Here is a 17,207-nt window from a genome sequence, read left to right as displayed (position 1 = left end):
TTCCGCGTAAAACGAGGATTCGCGGCCGTATTCCGTCGCGGCCGGCTCTTCAAATTCAGATATTCGAAATAAATTCATGAAAATGCTATATATTTACGCGTAAATCGAGATTTCGCTGCCGATTTCGGTCGCGGCCTACCCTTTAAATTGAGATATTCGTAAAAATACGATATATTTCCGCGTAAATCGAGATTTCGCGGTAATTTTCTGTCGCGGCCGGCCCTTTATTTCAAATATCTGAATTTGAATTCGTAAAAATACGATATATTTCCGCGTAAAAGGAGGATTCGCGGCCGTATTCCGTCGCGGCCGGCTCTTCAAATTCAGATATTCGAAATAAATTCGTAAAAATATGATATATTTCCGCGTAAATCGAATTTTGTCGGCAGTTTTTCGTCGCGGCCGGCCTTTTAAGTTAGATATTTGAAGTAAATTCGTAAAAATATGTCATATTTCGGCATGGATCGAATATTTTCGGCCGATTTCCGTCGCGCCGTATTTTTTCAACGCGGATATTCGAAGAGTTAGTAAAAATACGATATATTTACGCGTAAATCGAAATTACGCGGCCGAGTTTCGTCGCGGCCGACCCTTTAAGTGAAGATATTTGGCGTAAACTCGTAAAACTACGACATATATCCGCGTAAAATGTATTTTCTCGGCCCTTTAAACTCGGATATTCGAAATAAATTTGAAAAAATACGACATTCCAGTGTAAATCGATTCAGATTTACAAAATAATAATACTAATTAGGACGATGTATAACCACGTAAAAATACATTTTTCGGCGTTTTACCGCCACGGCTGACTTTTAGATTCAGATTTACGAAATATTATGATTTATTTTCGCAAAAATCAAATTTTTTCGAATTACACGAACAAATTTTCGTGCGCGGACAAAAATAAATTTCGAATTACGAATTAACGAATTTCGAATTAAAAAAAAATTTGTATGAAAAAATTTTTCAGCGGAAATTTTTTTTGCGAAAATTTCGAATTACGCGTTTTTTCGAATTATCGGGGTTCGAATTAACGGGGTTCTACTGTACTATGGTTCTGCTGTCACTCTTTATGATGACACTCACTATCTCTATTATACTGAGGAAAGGTTTATATATATATATAATACATTTATAGAAAGTAGAGAAAAGACGAGCAACGACGGGTACACTTGAGCTAGTTTATTTTTACATTATATTTATATTTACATATAATGTGATGTATACCCCTCACTACGCAGGCTGAAGTCAAACACATCCATGTCGTGGATGTCGGGCCGTTGGTGGGCCGAGCTGTAGGGCGGGAAGGGAATCTGCTGACCAGGGCTGTCCGGGGCCATGTGCTCCTTGTGCAGGTTGGGCCCGGAACCAAACGGAGAGGCCTGCTGCTGAAACAAGATCTATATCTTCATATGGCCATAGTATTACTCGTGATAGTGTTGCGTCTGAAACTGTATATGAATTATACAGCTTCAGATGAACTTGAAAGTGGACTGTAAACTGACTGTTTGACGAAATTGGGTGATAGTATATGTAGGATAAAACAATGTATGGGAAGGGAAAAAAGGATGACCAATCACTTACCACTATACTGCGTTTGCGAAGGAGCACTTAACAACATAATCACTTTGTTAGTTCTGCAGCGATACCTCGAAGTAATTATCGCCAAACGAGCTAATGAGTTCTAAAATCGGAGACTATACACACCGACAACACAAACAACCTGCTTCCATGATAGTCCCAATTCTTCTTGGTCCAAAATACAAACACTCGAACTTATGTTCCATTATTTAAATAGTTAATAGGGAAAGGTAGGAATTGGATAAGGACTTACCGAGTAGCCGTTGACCAGGCCACTGGAAATTCCGGAAGCATAGGCCAAGGGGCCTGCCTGCCGTTCATGGTAGCCGGTGGGCCGCCGCCCGCCTCCTGCCGAGGCGCTCGACTCGCTGCTGCTGGACATCGGGTTGGACACGCCCATGTAGAGAGACGAGGATATGCTGCTCCTACAACAGAAAAATTATACATGAGGATTGAAAATTCATGCGTGTATGTACATACCAATAAATCCTAAACATGTTTTCAGATTTTTCCGTAACTGTCTCAAAACAAGTGTGATCTACACCGATTTGAAAGAAAACTGATGTCAACCAATTAACACAAATTATTCACACACCTCTGGATCCTACATAACACACACCTAATTGGAATCCACATAAATGCACCCTCATTCGTAAAGTATGATACTTGTCACTGCATAGAAATAAACAAGAATTGCCTACTGGTAGGTTCGCTAACTACACCAGTGCCGTAAGCTGATTCGGGTGTTTCAGGTTACCTGCCCTTACACATCTTTTCCCTTGTCCTACTCGGTTTTGGGACCCATCGCATCGACAAGACGCATACAAGCATCCCTGTCCTGCGCTACTTGCACAGCCTCCGGAGTTGCTTCTCCCGATTGTGTCTGGGGTGGCTTACTGGATGTCTCCCCTTTGGGAGAGCCCTCAGAATTTTCGATGTTTGGCCAAGACCTATACCTGTTATTGGGACTCCGCAGCACCACCAGACTGTCGGGGTTGTCCTGGAAGTCCTCAGCCCCCTCCTCCGCGTCTGGAACGTCCGCCTCTTCCATCGGTCCCTCGGGGCTCTCGTGGTGCAGATGCAGCAGCGGTCCGCTGGACACGGTCACCGCCACCATATTGTCCGGGTGCGCCGTGTGGACCGACGACGCCGCTGACATCTGCTGGCGGTTGAGCAGCGCGTCGCGGTTTATGTTCTGAAACCAAAACAAATTTTGCAATTAAATATAGATATGTATTTGCATTTTATTCAGAATTGGATGTGTGCAAGAGCAATCTTAAAGGAACTCCTGTTGGTAGCAATTATCCTTCATATACACTGAAACCCCATTCATTCAGGTGGGTATTTCAGGTAATTACTAATAATATGCGACTTCTTCTTGTGTAAATCGAATTTTCACAGCCGATTATCGTCGCGGTCAGCCCTTTACATTCCAAGTGAATTCGTAAAAAAATATGACATATCTCTGTGTAAAATGAAATTTCACAGCAGATTACCGTCGCGACTGACCTGTCAGATTCAGATTTATGAAATAATATGATATATATTCGCACAAATAGACAAATACAGACCAATATGCGGACAAAAATAAATTTCGAAATATGAATTTAATAATTATAACATGTGTGGGGTATCTCAGTGACCTCCAACGGTAACATAAATTTTGTTTTGTATCTTTCGCAAGTTTTGTGTGACAACTGTTTGAAAATGGTTTAACTGGTGTCCTGAGTGATATTAAAAATACTAATTTCGGTTGTTGTGCTTGAAATATTAGTTATTCCTACGTGAAATTTTTCACATTTAATGACCTCAAATTTGCTTTGAATCTAATTGTCATTTTCAAAATTGGAACTGATTGTTAAGGCAAGTGATGAAGTAGGTACCTACAAATAATACAAAATTTTAACAGAAAATTATTTTAACTGTCTTGTGAGTTGTTTCTGGAGAATATTCCGTTTGTATGTCTGAAGTTAAATTGACATACACCACCAACAAAAATATAAATCGCCGTGGATACTAGATTAAAAAAATTAATAACAATTTTTGCATCCAATCCTAGGAAACACTTCATTGCAAGAAGAGTAGTGGATGCATGGAACAAACTTCCACGTGTCCTCGATGCTATTAATGTAAACCAATTTATAGCTCGATTGGATTCTTGGAGAGAAAAAACTATTTAAAATTTAAAACAACTCAATCACAGTTGACTGACTGATGGTCGATAACGTAAAACAATACTAGGGTAAGAGATAAAAAGTATTTTCTTGAAATTGATTGATATGACTTACATTGAGCGGACTGAACTGGTAATGTGGCTGAGGCAGGTCGGGCATGAGCAGAGAGGCAGAGGGTGGGTCGCTTTCCAAACGAGCTGTACCGGGTTCAGATCTGCCCACACTGTTGCAGTCATCCATATCCACCTAAATAGATACGTAACATTCATTATAAAAACACACACCTAACTTTGTTTTACATTTACCTTAGCCTTTGCAATACCAGCGTATCTGAAGCAGATATGCTAGTGTTGCTTACCGCACTTGCTGTGATTTTATGCTATTTTCAACCCTTCAAAATGCTTCTAGCATATACATTATTAAATACACACATATTATTAAAATAAAATAAGTACAGGAAAGTCCAACAATGTCCAATTTTCCAATAATGTCTCACCTAACTAACCACCACGCTGTTTCTTTGCAGGGGTAGGCAGAGAGGACGGACCGCCAAACAACTCTATCTTGACACACACACTCCTTGCCTCAATCACATTCATACATCGTCTCATACATACTCTTCTATTATTCTGACTCTTGACCTGGCCGACTCGAGTACCTGATTCACTTGATCGTGCCATGTCTTCCTCGGGCGTCCACAACTTCTGCTAACATTCGCATATGCATCATATATCCTACCGTATATTATCTGCCTGTACAAAATATAAATAAATAAGAATAACAACACATGTACATTCTAGCATCATGTTCATCAATCAAATGTATTGTACACATGGCTTTGTATTATGATCGACGAACCAGTGGATAAAATCTGTTAGCCATAAATTGATAATAGTTTGACTAGTCTATAGTTCGTAATAACATAAATTATTGTAAAAATGTATTATATATTTGTACAGGGCCTTTGAAGTGATTTTCTACAAAAACTGCGTTATACAAATCACCCTAATATTATTATTATTGGCAAGGAATTAATGTATCTTCTCACACTTCCTATGGGAAGGGTAGTTGTACCTTTTACGCCGGACTTACTTGAATGGCTGTGAAGGCATTGCTGTGTGATAATTCTATATGAATATTGTATACCAATCTTTTCGTAAGGTTCCTACTGTAAATATTTTATTTTTTTAAAAAGAAAGACAAACATTCCCGGGTTACGAATAACCTGACAATATTTGAAAATCTCCTACTACCACCACAGTAAGCGGAAAATGTTGCTTGTGTTGTGATGAAGGACTTAGCCAGCCGAGGAATTGAACACACTACGCCTGGGTATAAACAATGTGATACAAGTCTTCCATGTTCTTATCTTCTTGTCTCTTGTGTGGAAAATATTTAATCAAAAGGAAACTATACTAAATCTGTAGAGTGGGTAATAAATCCTTGAACTCATAAGTGCCATCACTGGAGATGCGAATATCGTTTTTGATGATTTGTGACAATCATTTGTGCGAAAGTGAAAACCAAAGTTTTTGTACTGTAATAAAATGTGTACGTTGTTTACAGATAAAACATCACTAAATAAGCCAAAACAAACATTAACATTAGTGTATGGAGTTGTATTACAAAGTATGCTTTAATTTCAGACAGTGCTTTTAGAGTTGGAATGTGGTGCTTACTATGAAAAAAAATCATTAAATATATGTATTATTTTCAAAGATATAACGGTTTAACCGGTCAGCAACGTAAGCAGATATACACGATAAAATAACGATAGCAGTCAAGTACAATAAGCGTGTTTACACGTCAACGCGTGTGTTTCCACAAAAATCGTCATAACTCCGTTATTCTTCTAGTGAAATCCCTAAAACAAAAAGTAGAATATTCGTATTGAATGAAGCTTCACATCTCTATTCAAAGTTATCCATAGAAACCCGTAAAAAGACCTACTCAGTGGAAGCAAATTTTACCCGCCAAATCGTAAAACGACGCCAAGAAAGCCGTTTGACGTGCCGACCCGCCTCGCAAGTTTAATTATTTTTTTAAAAATATATTTTGTATGAAATGGTCAAAAAGTGAAGTGACAGAATTGTTTATTGTACATTTGTACGATGAAATAAGTGTTTTTTTTTACATTATCCGTGATTTTAGTATCGTTTTTACATAAAACATTACAGGTGAGTCATTTTTACAATTTTTTCATGTTTCCATTCTAAATTTAAATATTTACAAATGTTAATATTTATTTATGATACAACAATTTGAAAGCCTATTTTGTAACCTTTCTAAAACAGTTTTTACTATTCGGCTCCGTTCAGTAATGTTTCATTTATAGAGCTTTGATTGTGAGGCGGTAATAACACAACGTTTTCGTGAAATTGACATTTCGGTAAAGACATCTTAGCTTCAAGTTCGCGAAAAGTCGGAGGGGTTAAAACAAAAATAAAATTAGGCAAAAAACGGTGTCATTCAGCGCACGGAGGGACATTTTCGCTTGGCTTTCCAAGGGTAAAATCAATCAGAAATGGGATTTAACAAACCTCGGTCATCCTGTCACTGTCCGAGACGAGGGCATCGGTGCTCCAGGCTGATTCGCTGGCCGTCTCCGAGGCGTCCGGTAGGGGGGCCACTAGGGGCAGTGCTGGCGCAGCCATGCCGCCTGCACAAAAACATATATATTAACTAACTATGATAAAGGGCATCAAGAAAGTTAGTGTAGAAAGTTAATAATTAAATAATAACAAAAAATTTCATTACTTTGGCAACACTGAGCAATACCAATTTTAGAACAAAATAGATTCAAATGTGAGGTTATGATTGACTCACAATTTTGATATTTTGATAGTGGACAGAAAAAATGGTTCAAATTTCTTATTATAAAAAAAAAATTAATAGGGCGTATTTCGTCTTTTACTTATTTGATATGTACATTTCAAAAATAATAAAAATTTTCATCAAAATCATCTCGATAAGTATTTTCAGGGTGGAAGATACTCCAAGTATCGACCTGGTGAAAGACAACCATTCACAATCGAAATGTTTCTTGAAATGGCTTTAGCCAAATACTTCGCCACCTTTCTCTTCTCCATCTCCTTCCCCTCCCCTCCACCTTCAGCCCCACAACATACCCCGCATGGGGATGCCGTAGTCTCACTGGCTCCAGACGTTTGGGAGCAGTTAGAACTCTTGTGCGGTACTCAGATATTATCTCATTTCGTGAATTGACATTAATTTCTAAATACTGTTTGATAATATAGATGTGAAAAATATTCACTTGAATCATAGTCATTTCTTTAAAGTTACATTTTTTTCCTTTGACTCATCTTAGTGTTGCCGTGTAACGACCGCAGCTCCCTCCATTAGTTAGGCTGGGGATTTTATGGTTAAAAAGTGAAGGAAGAAACAGCAGTAATAAGTAGTATTATGTACCTGTCAAGACGTGCTGCTGCCCCAGCGCCAGACTCGGAGTGACCATGTTCCTCTCGTACGGAGCCTCCCCGATGGTCTCCGAGTCGGAGGCAAGCACGTCCGTACTCCAGGTGTCAGATATGATGCTGATGGTCTCATCGCTCTCTAGTAGTTTCTAACCACAGCAAATAAATTCATAAATATGAATAAAGGTTCTTCAAAAACTATTATTTGACGTTAATAAAAATAAATCTGGTAGTTCTGTGAACAGTAGACATTGTCACAAAAATCAAAACCAAATTTTTCTACAAAATCACAAGATTTTTAAGGAAGGTAAATAAATACCTACCTACTTCATTATAAACCATAAATATTTTACGGATACAATTTATACAAAGAAATGTCACAATCTCAATGACAATTCACTTTTTAAACTTTCTTCTGGCAGGTAGACACCACAATAATTGAAAAATGTGAATTTCTTAAAAGCAGTACATTACAAAATGTCAGAGGTTTGTATATTATAATAAATAAAACAGATGCAGCAGATTTTAGAAAACAGAAACAGATGAAATACCAAATGGTCGAGTTAAAACAGGACTTCGCTACACTCAGTAAAAAATGAGATGCTTTTGAAAGTACATGAGCTTCGAATGCTTGGTTCGAATTATTAGCAGATTAATCCGAAAGTGCACTTTTGAGAATGTACAAGCTTATAGAGGTTTAGTATGTGACTAGCGTTTAGAAAAGTGAACTTTGCCATCATGAAATTTGCACATCATTTTCTTCGTTAACTCAACTACTTTCAGCTCGCAATGTCATCATCATGAGTTATAAAGCATTGAACTTGTAAAATGCACGAGCCACCATTTTTTTCCTCAATATGATTCATTTATCATTCATAATGAAGTTATTTACATATTTACCTTAATTTCAAACTTGCAAAACTTGTCCTCAATATCATTCCGCGTTCGCTTCAACAGTTTAGCCTGTTTGCTGGCGGCTGTCTGGCTCAGGGGAACACTGGCGGGGTGCCTGCAAATATAATGTATAATTTAGGGATAGCGCAACAATATTGGTAAGTAGCATAGAAAATAGAAACAATTGATATGCGGTATTTTTTTTACATTAGCTCCACACTGAGGGATCTGAGAAAAATAATTCCCCTCTTGGCCTATGTCATCTTTAGGATGCTGTGAGGAGGGTCCTTTTTGGAAAGGAAAGGGAGGAAGTTCTGGGAAGGAAAACGGTATGAGGGGTGGGTAGGAATCTAAGGGTCGGTGTGTCCACGAGTGACGGACATATGAATCCGTCCCTCCCACTGCAGTGCAAGGTGATGTTCCAAGAGAGTCCTGCTGGTCTCTCAACAAATGCATCCTGATCTGGCTTGCCACACTGTTGGCGGGCAGATGCATCTGCCGCTAAAACCTGAACACACCTCACCCCAACCAGGGCACAGTTAATATACACAAAATAGCGACACGTTCAATACACACCTTTAATAGAAAAACCACTGTGTATCAGTTAGATAACGATGAGAAGTTTTTCAGCTTCCAAAAATGGAAAATAATGCATCTTAGTAGCTATTTCGAAAGAAAAAAAAAACTGATAAATTAATGTCTTTTCTGCACGCCACGTTTTGACAAATTTTTTTATTATTTTATTTTATTCATTTATGTTTTAATTGAACCCAAACTGACGACCTAAGAACCTATTTTAGTTTCAGGTTCATATATTGGTTTAAATAAAAGAAGAAAAAAACTAACCTTAAAACTTTGACATCAAAACAATCAATTGACGTCTAAACTAAAAACTTTTTAAGCTGTAATATACCATTTCTAAGAGAAAGTCCAGTTATATCCGATTGTGTCCTAAATCCTGTATCTAAATTTCGCTAATAAACAATTAGTTAATGTTTATTAGCGAAAAATCAAGGTACTGTATAATATCTCCATATATAGTTAGTAATAACATAGATCATTGTAGAAATTTATTATATATTTGTACAGCACCTTTGAGGTGATTTTGCACAAGAACGGCGCTATACAAATCATCCAAATATTATTATTATTATTATCAATAATAGTGGGACGCCGAGTGACAATCGATTTTAATTTTAACGAAATAACTATTAAAATGCATTATTTTCCATTTCCAGAAACTGAATACTTTCTTCTAATTATTATCTAACTACTACCTACAACATGCGTCCCTTTTTTCTGCATATTTACCCCCGGGCACCCCCGCTAAGTCATCCAACCTAGCGAACCACTTGAGGTGACCTATGGTAGAGGTGTTGGTTATCCAATAAATGGTTTCCGGGGCGGCAGTACCAATTGAACCATCATTATTATGAAAGCGCACTCACAAATGAAATTAAAAATACCATAGAGATAAAGAAGTTTAAAAACAACATCCAAATATGGTTAAGAATCAAATATGGCTAAGTGCCTGTAACATGTGGGTTAGTACCCAAAGGTCACAAAACTGCACATCCCTACTCCTGCTATTCCAACTCTAGCTGCAGTTTGCCGAAGTAATCGAAGGTCCCCGAACGTCTGCGCAGAACAATCAAATCAACGGCAATCGAGAAAGTACTTTCAAAGAGAGCGGCAAGGAGTAGCGCAGCCGCTAGCAGCGGGCACCCCCGCCCAAAGGCCGCCATTCAAGGGAGATTCTTTAAAAGGGGCAGTCCGCGGACTGGAGACTGGACATTACACTGGGAGAACATAATACCTTCACATTCTGAATTTAACTCTTAATTTAATTATTTTGTATTCACATTTATTTGAGGCACGAGAACTTCCCTTGCTACACTCCCGTCGCTAAGCGTGGCAAAGTGAATTTGGGAAATGACGGAGCGAGCTGTGGATGGATACCATAATTACGAGAACCGGATCGTTTGGACACACGAGGAATCTGAAGGTTAATTTTGGAGACAACCTGGAGCCAACAGCATAGTATTGCATTTTACCATCGCCGTGCAACCTCCATAAAATTGCGTATGTTAACATTAAATTCATCAATAATGAAGATACACTCTCTCTCTTGCCTTAATCACAGTATATATTCTAACATCCATTCTTGTACTCTAATTACGTTAAATTTGCATATTGTATTGTTTGAGAACACAGTTTTTTATGTGTGAGTTCACATCCCATAACTCCCCCTCTGAACAAGGTTAACATGTTCGATATTTTACACACCACAATTACATGTGACACGTCAATACAACAACCTACAGTCAACAGACATGAAGATAAGGAAATCTACAAACATGAAGATGAGGTCAACATAAATTAAGAAGAGGAAATCATCAAACGCAGACAACAAACATTGAGGACGGGTTGTTTCGGAGAATTTGAACAATTCTTCAAATTTCAAAGTTAATTTTCAGGTTCTGTGAAAGTTTTTTCAAGTTCTGTTTTTATTTCAGTTCTGTCAAGCAACTACCCTATGCTGAAATATTAACAGAACTTGAATAGGACTTTCACAGAACCCGGAAATCAACGTTGAAATTTGATGAATTGTTCAAATTCTCTGAAACAACCCGTCCTAAGATGAGTTCTACAAATAGAAAGACAAGGTATACAAACATGAAGAACAGGAAATCAACAGAGTCAACAAAGGTAAAAAATGAGGTCTACAAACATGAAGAAGAGGAAATTAACAAACATAGTCACCAAAGGTGAAAATGAGGTCTGCAAACATGAAGAAGAGGAAATTAACAAACACAGTCACCAAACGTGAAAATGAGGTCTACAAACATGAAGAAGAGGAAATTAACAAACACAGTCACCAAAGGTGAAAATGAGGTCTGCAAACATGAAGAAGAGGAAATCAACAAAAATGAAGATGTGGAAATCATAATGTAATATCAACACAACAACCTACAGTTTGCCTCGGAACAGGAATTTCTAGTGATAAGGACTGTGAATATACTCTTAAATGTACCATGTTTCTTTAATACGTAATTAATAAAAAATGCCATGTCGCCAACAGGGTTCACTAATACCACTGTAAATCACATCTATGCACAGCGGCGTCCCTCCTTTGTTTCTACCTGCACACCTTCAGGTTATATCCGTCAGCCCTCCTCCCATCTGGAATGCTTGGAGTACACAGCCATACTAAAATACAGCAAAGCGTATTGCTAGTAATAACCTGTTGAACAATCATCTTACCTGTGTGGCAGTGGCATGGCGAGACCTGGGCCACTGGCGTCCCCTTCCGTGACCTGTGACGAGGGAGTGTCCCGCCCCGAGATGTTGGGGGAACCCCGTCCACTAACATTTGCCGACACCTGGAATTGAAATATAATTGTTTTTTAATTGCTTCCCTTCCCATTTTTATTTCTATTATTTGTCTCTAATTTATTTGTTTATTGTTGTTTTTCTTTTTACTATTATTTTAGATAAATATATATTTATTTAAAATTAACCCATTGGCCTCCGAATTGTTTTGTACCGAAGTTTTAAATCTGCAGTGGTGTACTAAATCTTACATAACTTTTAAACTAAACATGCAAACGAAACAATTTATTTAAATTTACTCGTTCATTGAATTAAGGTATGCAAAAAATATATGCAGTTTTTTAAAAAATAATAATAATATGATTAAACGAGGATATAAAAATATTTTTTTTCTTTCTTTTTTTTATAATTGGATTAAGAAAAGTTTTACATTAATCATACTTATGACCATAATATATTTTATTTCAATTTGGGCTGATGTTAGCCGCCCACCACGCATTTTACGAACAAGCTTGTCAATTCCCGAACCACACGCTATTTTAAAAAAAATTCAATGACGCTGAAATATAACAAAATTTCAATCGTAAATATCAGGAAAAAACTGTACCAACGGAGTCCTGCCAATTACTACGAAATGAATGCTTAATTATCTACAGAGCGATTGGCATTCAAAATTTTAAACACAGATTTATTTATTTATTTATTTATTTAAGGAGAAAACACAGATACAGACAGTAATTAAAAGATAATTTTCTAAAACAATAACTTGAGAATTCGCCTGCATCCTAACTATTTCTCACTGATTGACTGGTAGATAACAATTTTAAATATTTTTTTACATGTAAATAAGGTAAAAATTTTGTATATAGATAATGCTCAGTATCAAATAAAAGTGTACACATATTTTGTAAACAAGTTTAGAGATAGATCATAAAAAGTACTTAAAGAGTATAGTGAATGAAGTAAGTACACATTTTCTTTTTTTTTATAGTAAAACAGACTTCAATTTCCTGCCAAAAGTACTATATGTATCAAAAAATATGTCGGAATCCTTCAGGTTTTGGTTTTTATTATACAATTCGCACATTCTTCTGATTGGATCTCTGACACCAGCATTTGTGCGCGTCCGGCTAATATGGAATAAGTCGTTAAGCCTCGTCGTTCTGAGTGGTATTTTAAAGTTTATTAGATTGAGTAAGCCAGGACAGTCGATAAAGTTATTACAGATTTTGAACAAGGTCATTAGGTCAAGGTAAGTTCGCCGGTTAGTAAGAGTGGAGACGTTATATTTCGAGAGCATATTTGTGTATCCCCGTTTAGGTGCGCTCATTCTGTGGTTGAGGTAACGCAGAAATTTCTTCTGGATACTTTCAATATTTTCTTTATAGATATCGTAAAGTGGAGTCCATATGGAGGTGCAGTATTCAAGTTGAGAACGGACCAGCGTATAGTAAAGCAGAAGGTAGGTTTCAGGCTTTCGAAATACGCGGCTGTTTCTGATAACAAAGCCTAGCATGCAGTAAGCTTTATTCACAATGTTTTTAATGTGCGCATCGAAATGAAGTTTGGAATCAAAAAGTACGCCAAGATCCCTTATACAGTATACACGATCTAGTGAATAGTTGCCTATATAATAATTGTGTATAATAGCGTTATGATTTTTAGTGAAGCTTATTTGTTTACATTTATTGTAACTTAGGTAAATTTTGTTTTCATTGCAAAACGCTTCGAACCTTACTAAGTCTCGTTGGATGAGCAGGTGTCAATAATGTATCCCTTTTTCGTTTTTAAGCTGACGACACCAGACCCGCCGGGACGGCATCGTTTGAGGCCAATGGGTTAAATGTAAATTTACTCATTAGCTAAATAAATATATGCTACATTTATATTTATGCTATTACTATTAATTTAAACCAATATTTGCGACTCCTCTATAATCTATTATCCGAAAAATAAAGAACCTAGCTTCTTCAGTTTAACGAATTTTCAGATTACTGGACAACTGGATTCACAGAACATTTGAGAGTTTGATGTTTTCCGGAACCTTTTAACATAGACGCTGCTACATAGTAAAAAATACTATTTTTATATTTCAAATCTGATAATGTGGATTTACAAATGTTATACAACTCTCTCCACTAAGGCTTGGTATATCAGTTGCTTTAAGCCCGGCTTGGTTGGAATGTCGAGCTTAGAACATAAATTCGTACATATATTGGTCGTAAGCACAGAAAACACCATCACACGTTTTGTCAAAGATTTTAATAGAGGGACGTGTTTCTTTTATCTTTGCAAAACCAAACTACTGTCATCGCGATGTTTTCACATGTCAACAACAGTATTTAATTTTTACCAATGTTTAATTTAAGAACTGATTGTTTGATTTCCCTACTTCAAAAGGCATGGAGCTATATGCTAGGAAACTAACTGTAAATAGTATTTGTTTTGCTGGAGTCCGTGCACTACGGAATTGGTAACATGTATTTTTGCCTGAGATTTGTTGTGTTTATATAATTCATGTTGTGTATTTGAATTTTATGAATATTGTTTGTTCTTCCCATCCCTTGACTTCCAGGCTCCAGGTTACCAGGCTCCCTCTGTATAATATTTTAACTCACCATATCACTGAGGTTGTCATTCTGGTCCTCCGTCTCCATCTCGAGGCTCGAGGTGACGGAGTGATTGCTGGCCGCCTCCGATACGGCCTCCAAGTTGTCTGAGGTGTTGCCGATGGAACCCTCGTCGTGGGACAGTGAGAACCTAAGGAAAACATTCACCAAATAACTTGACTTATTCGTTTGGTGATCAGATTTGAATAGCCCGGTACATACTTCCCAACCTTCCTCTTTCCCATTCCATTTAGCCTCACAAAATATTTTTTTTCTTAGTCACTTCTATAGTCACACTGGCTCTGGACAGTCAAGAGCAGTTGAGACTCTTATCAAATAAAATTTACCAAAAATAATATATCTCTGTTACCACACAAAAAAAATCAACAACTTTTGCATCCAATCCAAGGAAACACTTCCTTGCAAATATAATAATGGAAGCATAGAAGAAAATTTCAGAACATTCCATCGAAGCTATAAATCAATTTAAATCATGATTGGATTCTTATTTGGAGAGAAGAAAGGATGAACTTATTGTGTTTTCGTCACGGCAGGATATACGGGGAATACTAACCTGGTCCTCTTCTCCTGGCCTCGGTGCGGCTGGTCGCCTGCGCTCTCGCCGCCACGGCTCTCAGGGCCGCCGGTCAGCACACCGCCCTCTCCCAGCCCGCTGCCGCCCGGCACCGCCTCCGTCACGTCGGCTGCCTCCAGCGGTGGCGCAGAAAGGGCCGCGCGTTGAGCGGAGTAGTGCCACTCCAGCACCTTGCTCTCGGGCACCATGCCTGGAAATGATAAAACATTTTAATAATTCTTTTATTTTTAATTCGAATTCAGAAAACCTTTATTGTACAAAATAAACAAAGTACGAAGGGGATAGCTTATGTAGTTCTGCGCTGTGTGGAGAGCCAAGGACACTGACATAGCAGTGACTTACCACACGGACGCCAGTGATACTTGGTCACTCCAGTGCATTGGTGACCTACCTCTGCTTCTCCTGCCTTTTACTTTGTCAGTAACTATGAGTTTCTCCGAATTGGAGTCCTCAGTTGGGCAAGCAACGTGTCCAAAGTATCTTAAAATACATTGTAGACAGACCGCTGAAAGCCTATTGTGGATGACCAGATCTTCCAGAATTGATACATTTGTGCACCTCACTGTTCTTGGAATCCTAAGCTTTTTTCTCCAGCACCACATTTCGAGAGCGTCTATTAGTTTCCTTTCGCTGGCTCTAAGGGTCCATGTTTCCACACCGCACATATTTTGTAATGGTATAGTAAATCTTTCTCACCAATACATATATATCTTTTCTTGGCTGCCGAATGCCGCCCCAAACTCCCAACTTCTCCCAACTGTTCGGAACTAGTGGGACTATTGGAATCCCCAATTGGTGTATATTGTGAAGTTGATGGTAGAGGGGAGAGGAAGGAGATGGTGAGGAGGAAGGTGGTGAAGTATCTGGTTAATCATATCTAGGAAACCAAACATGGATAAAGCCATTTCAACATTTGAAATTATATACGACTCTGAAGCGTGCCACAAATATACTACATATTATAAATTGAATTAATTGTGAATAAACACAAATAATTAATGATATAAAATTTATTTTCTATTTGGATTTGTAAAGGAGAATCATATCTATGTACTCTAATATGGAGGCCGATATGCTGATATTATTGAAAGCAATAATGTTACTCACTTTAACTACCTTACCGTAATGGAGGATCATATCTATGTACTCTACTACAGAGGCCATGATATGATTGAGAACAATAATGTTACTTACTTTAACTATCTTACCTTAATGGAGAATCATATCATGTACTCTACTACGGAGGCCGATATCATGATATTATTGAGAACAATAAGGTTACTTACTTTAACTACCTTATTATATTACTTGTATAAATACACTTATCACACTCCATTCTACAACTTTCCATATATTATTATATCTTTCATACTTCTTCATGTGCACCTTTTTTGTTCTGTAAAACACCCAATCTGGCGTAATAAAGGTTTGCTAAATACAAACATGCTTTACAACAGATTGCTGTTTATTTTTATAAATATCAACAAAATTACTACATTTACAGTACTAATTTTGTACTTCTATTATTATATACAATTATTGAACCCCTTTGCACAAGAGAACTCTCCCTGATAACTTGTATTGTACCTGCTTTTATTGTTCATACTCGGTTTATTATGTTTTGTACTCCTGAACTACTTACCTATAGCAATGTACACATGTAAAAGTTGTGAATAAATAAATACATAAATAAACATGTGGTTTTAATTCATATAGCCTAGATATTTGTTTCAGATGTGGTTGGTTTAAATCGACCTACCGATGGGTTCATAGGCGCCGTCTCCAGGCAACTTGATGACCAGCACCTCCTGGGACATGGGAGGGGCCCTGGAGCCCTTCTTCTGGCCCTTGGCGGGGGAGGTGCCGTTGGTGCCATTGTGTTTTCCTTTGGAGTTCAATTTCTGTGCTGGCTTTTCCCTGGGACAACAATATACATATTACTTGAAATAAATCAATTTAAAATGCTGATCGTTTCAACGCAATCTATACGGCACCTTTTGATAAAACTTTATGAATCAAATATCCACATATGGGGAGAACCCCTAATAGAACTAATAGCGACAGACAGATAGATCATCTTAAGAAAAAAGCCTGGTTATCATATACCTGGTCAAGTTAGGATGAGCGACAGACCTATGTAAGTAGAAAGTTGGCAAAGAGAGGTGACGAAAAGGTGAATCAAAAAAGACTATTACAGTGAAACTCACTTATAAAATTCCCACCTAAAAAGTTTTCACATTTTTTTAGACGGAATTGATTGCGTTCCACCATGGAAAAAGTCAAGATACAAGTAAGATGCTCCCCGTATACCTTAACGAGGCAAAAATAAATACATGTTCGAACGTGAAATACTTGGGGCACATTATTAATCAAGACCTATCGGACGATGGCGATATCGAACGACAAAGGAGAAGCCTAAGCATAGTGTCTAATTTGATTACCACAGATTTTGCAAATGCAGGAATACCGTTAAAAAAATACTGTTCAACGCAGTCTGTACTGGCCTGTATACGTGTGAGATATGGTGTCACTACCGAACTTGCTCGATGGAACGACTCCGAATTCAATATAATGACGCCTGTAGATT

The 17,207-nt window shown here is 37.6% G+C and overlaps 1 protein-coding gene across 8 annotated transcripts in view; it reads right to left on the bottom strand.

Moving 5' to 3' along the window:
• The window catches only part of Gapvd1 (GTPase activating protein and VPS9 domains 1), a 53,605-nt gene that overhangs the window by 16,622 nt on the left and 19,776 nt on the right, over nucleotides 1–17,207 (bottom strand). For 5 of the 8 annotated variants that reach the window (XM_089643531.1, XM_089643533.1, XM_089643530.1 and 2 more), the window contains 11 exons: nucleotides 16,380–16,537; nucleotides 14,600–14,810; nucleotides 14,035–14,176; nucleotides 11,348–11,466; nucleotides 8,090–8,198; nucleotides 7,185–7,338; nucleotides 6,296–6,414; nucleotides 3,870–4,001; nucleotides 2,538–2,776; nucleotides 1,835–2,006; nucleotides 1,210–1,400 (listed from right to left, as the gene is read on the bottom strand). In XM_089643531.1, the coding sequence (XP_089499657.1) occupies nucleotides 1,210–1,400; nucleotides 1,835–2,006; nucleotides 2,538–2,776; nucleotides 3,870–4,001; nucleotides 6,296–6,414; nucleotides 7,185–7,338; nucleotides 8,090–8,198; nucleotides 11,348–11,466; nucleotides 14,035–14,176; nucleotides 14,600–14,810; nucleotides 16,380–16,537 (1,746 nt within the window). The remainder of the gene's footprint in view (nucleotides 1–1,209; nucleotides 1,401–1,834; nucleotides 2,007–2,537; nucleotides 2,777–3,869; nucleotides 4,002–6,295; nucleotides 6,415–7,184; nucleotides 7,339–8,089; nucleotides 8,199–11,347; nucleotides 11,467–14,034; nucleotides 14,177–14,599; nucleotides 14,811–16,379; nucleotides 16,538–17,207) is intronic. The other 3 variants (XM_089643537.1, XM_089643535.1, XM_089643536.1) reach the window with 3 other exon arrangements.

The sequence above is a fragment of the Hesperophylax consimilis genome, chromosome 19 (assembly GCF_061612785.1).
Source record: "Hesperophylax consimilis isolate HC1 chromosome 19, BYU_Hcon_1.0, whole genome shotgun sequence".
Classification (NCBI taxonomy): domain Eukaryota; kingdom Metazoa; phylum Arthropoda; class Insecta; order Trichoptera; family Limnephilidae; genus Hesperophylax; species Hesperophylax consimilis.
The sequence above is the reverse complement of the archived record's forward strand: the minus strand, read 5'-3'. Positions and strand labels throughout refer to the sequence as shown.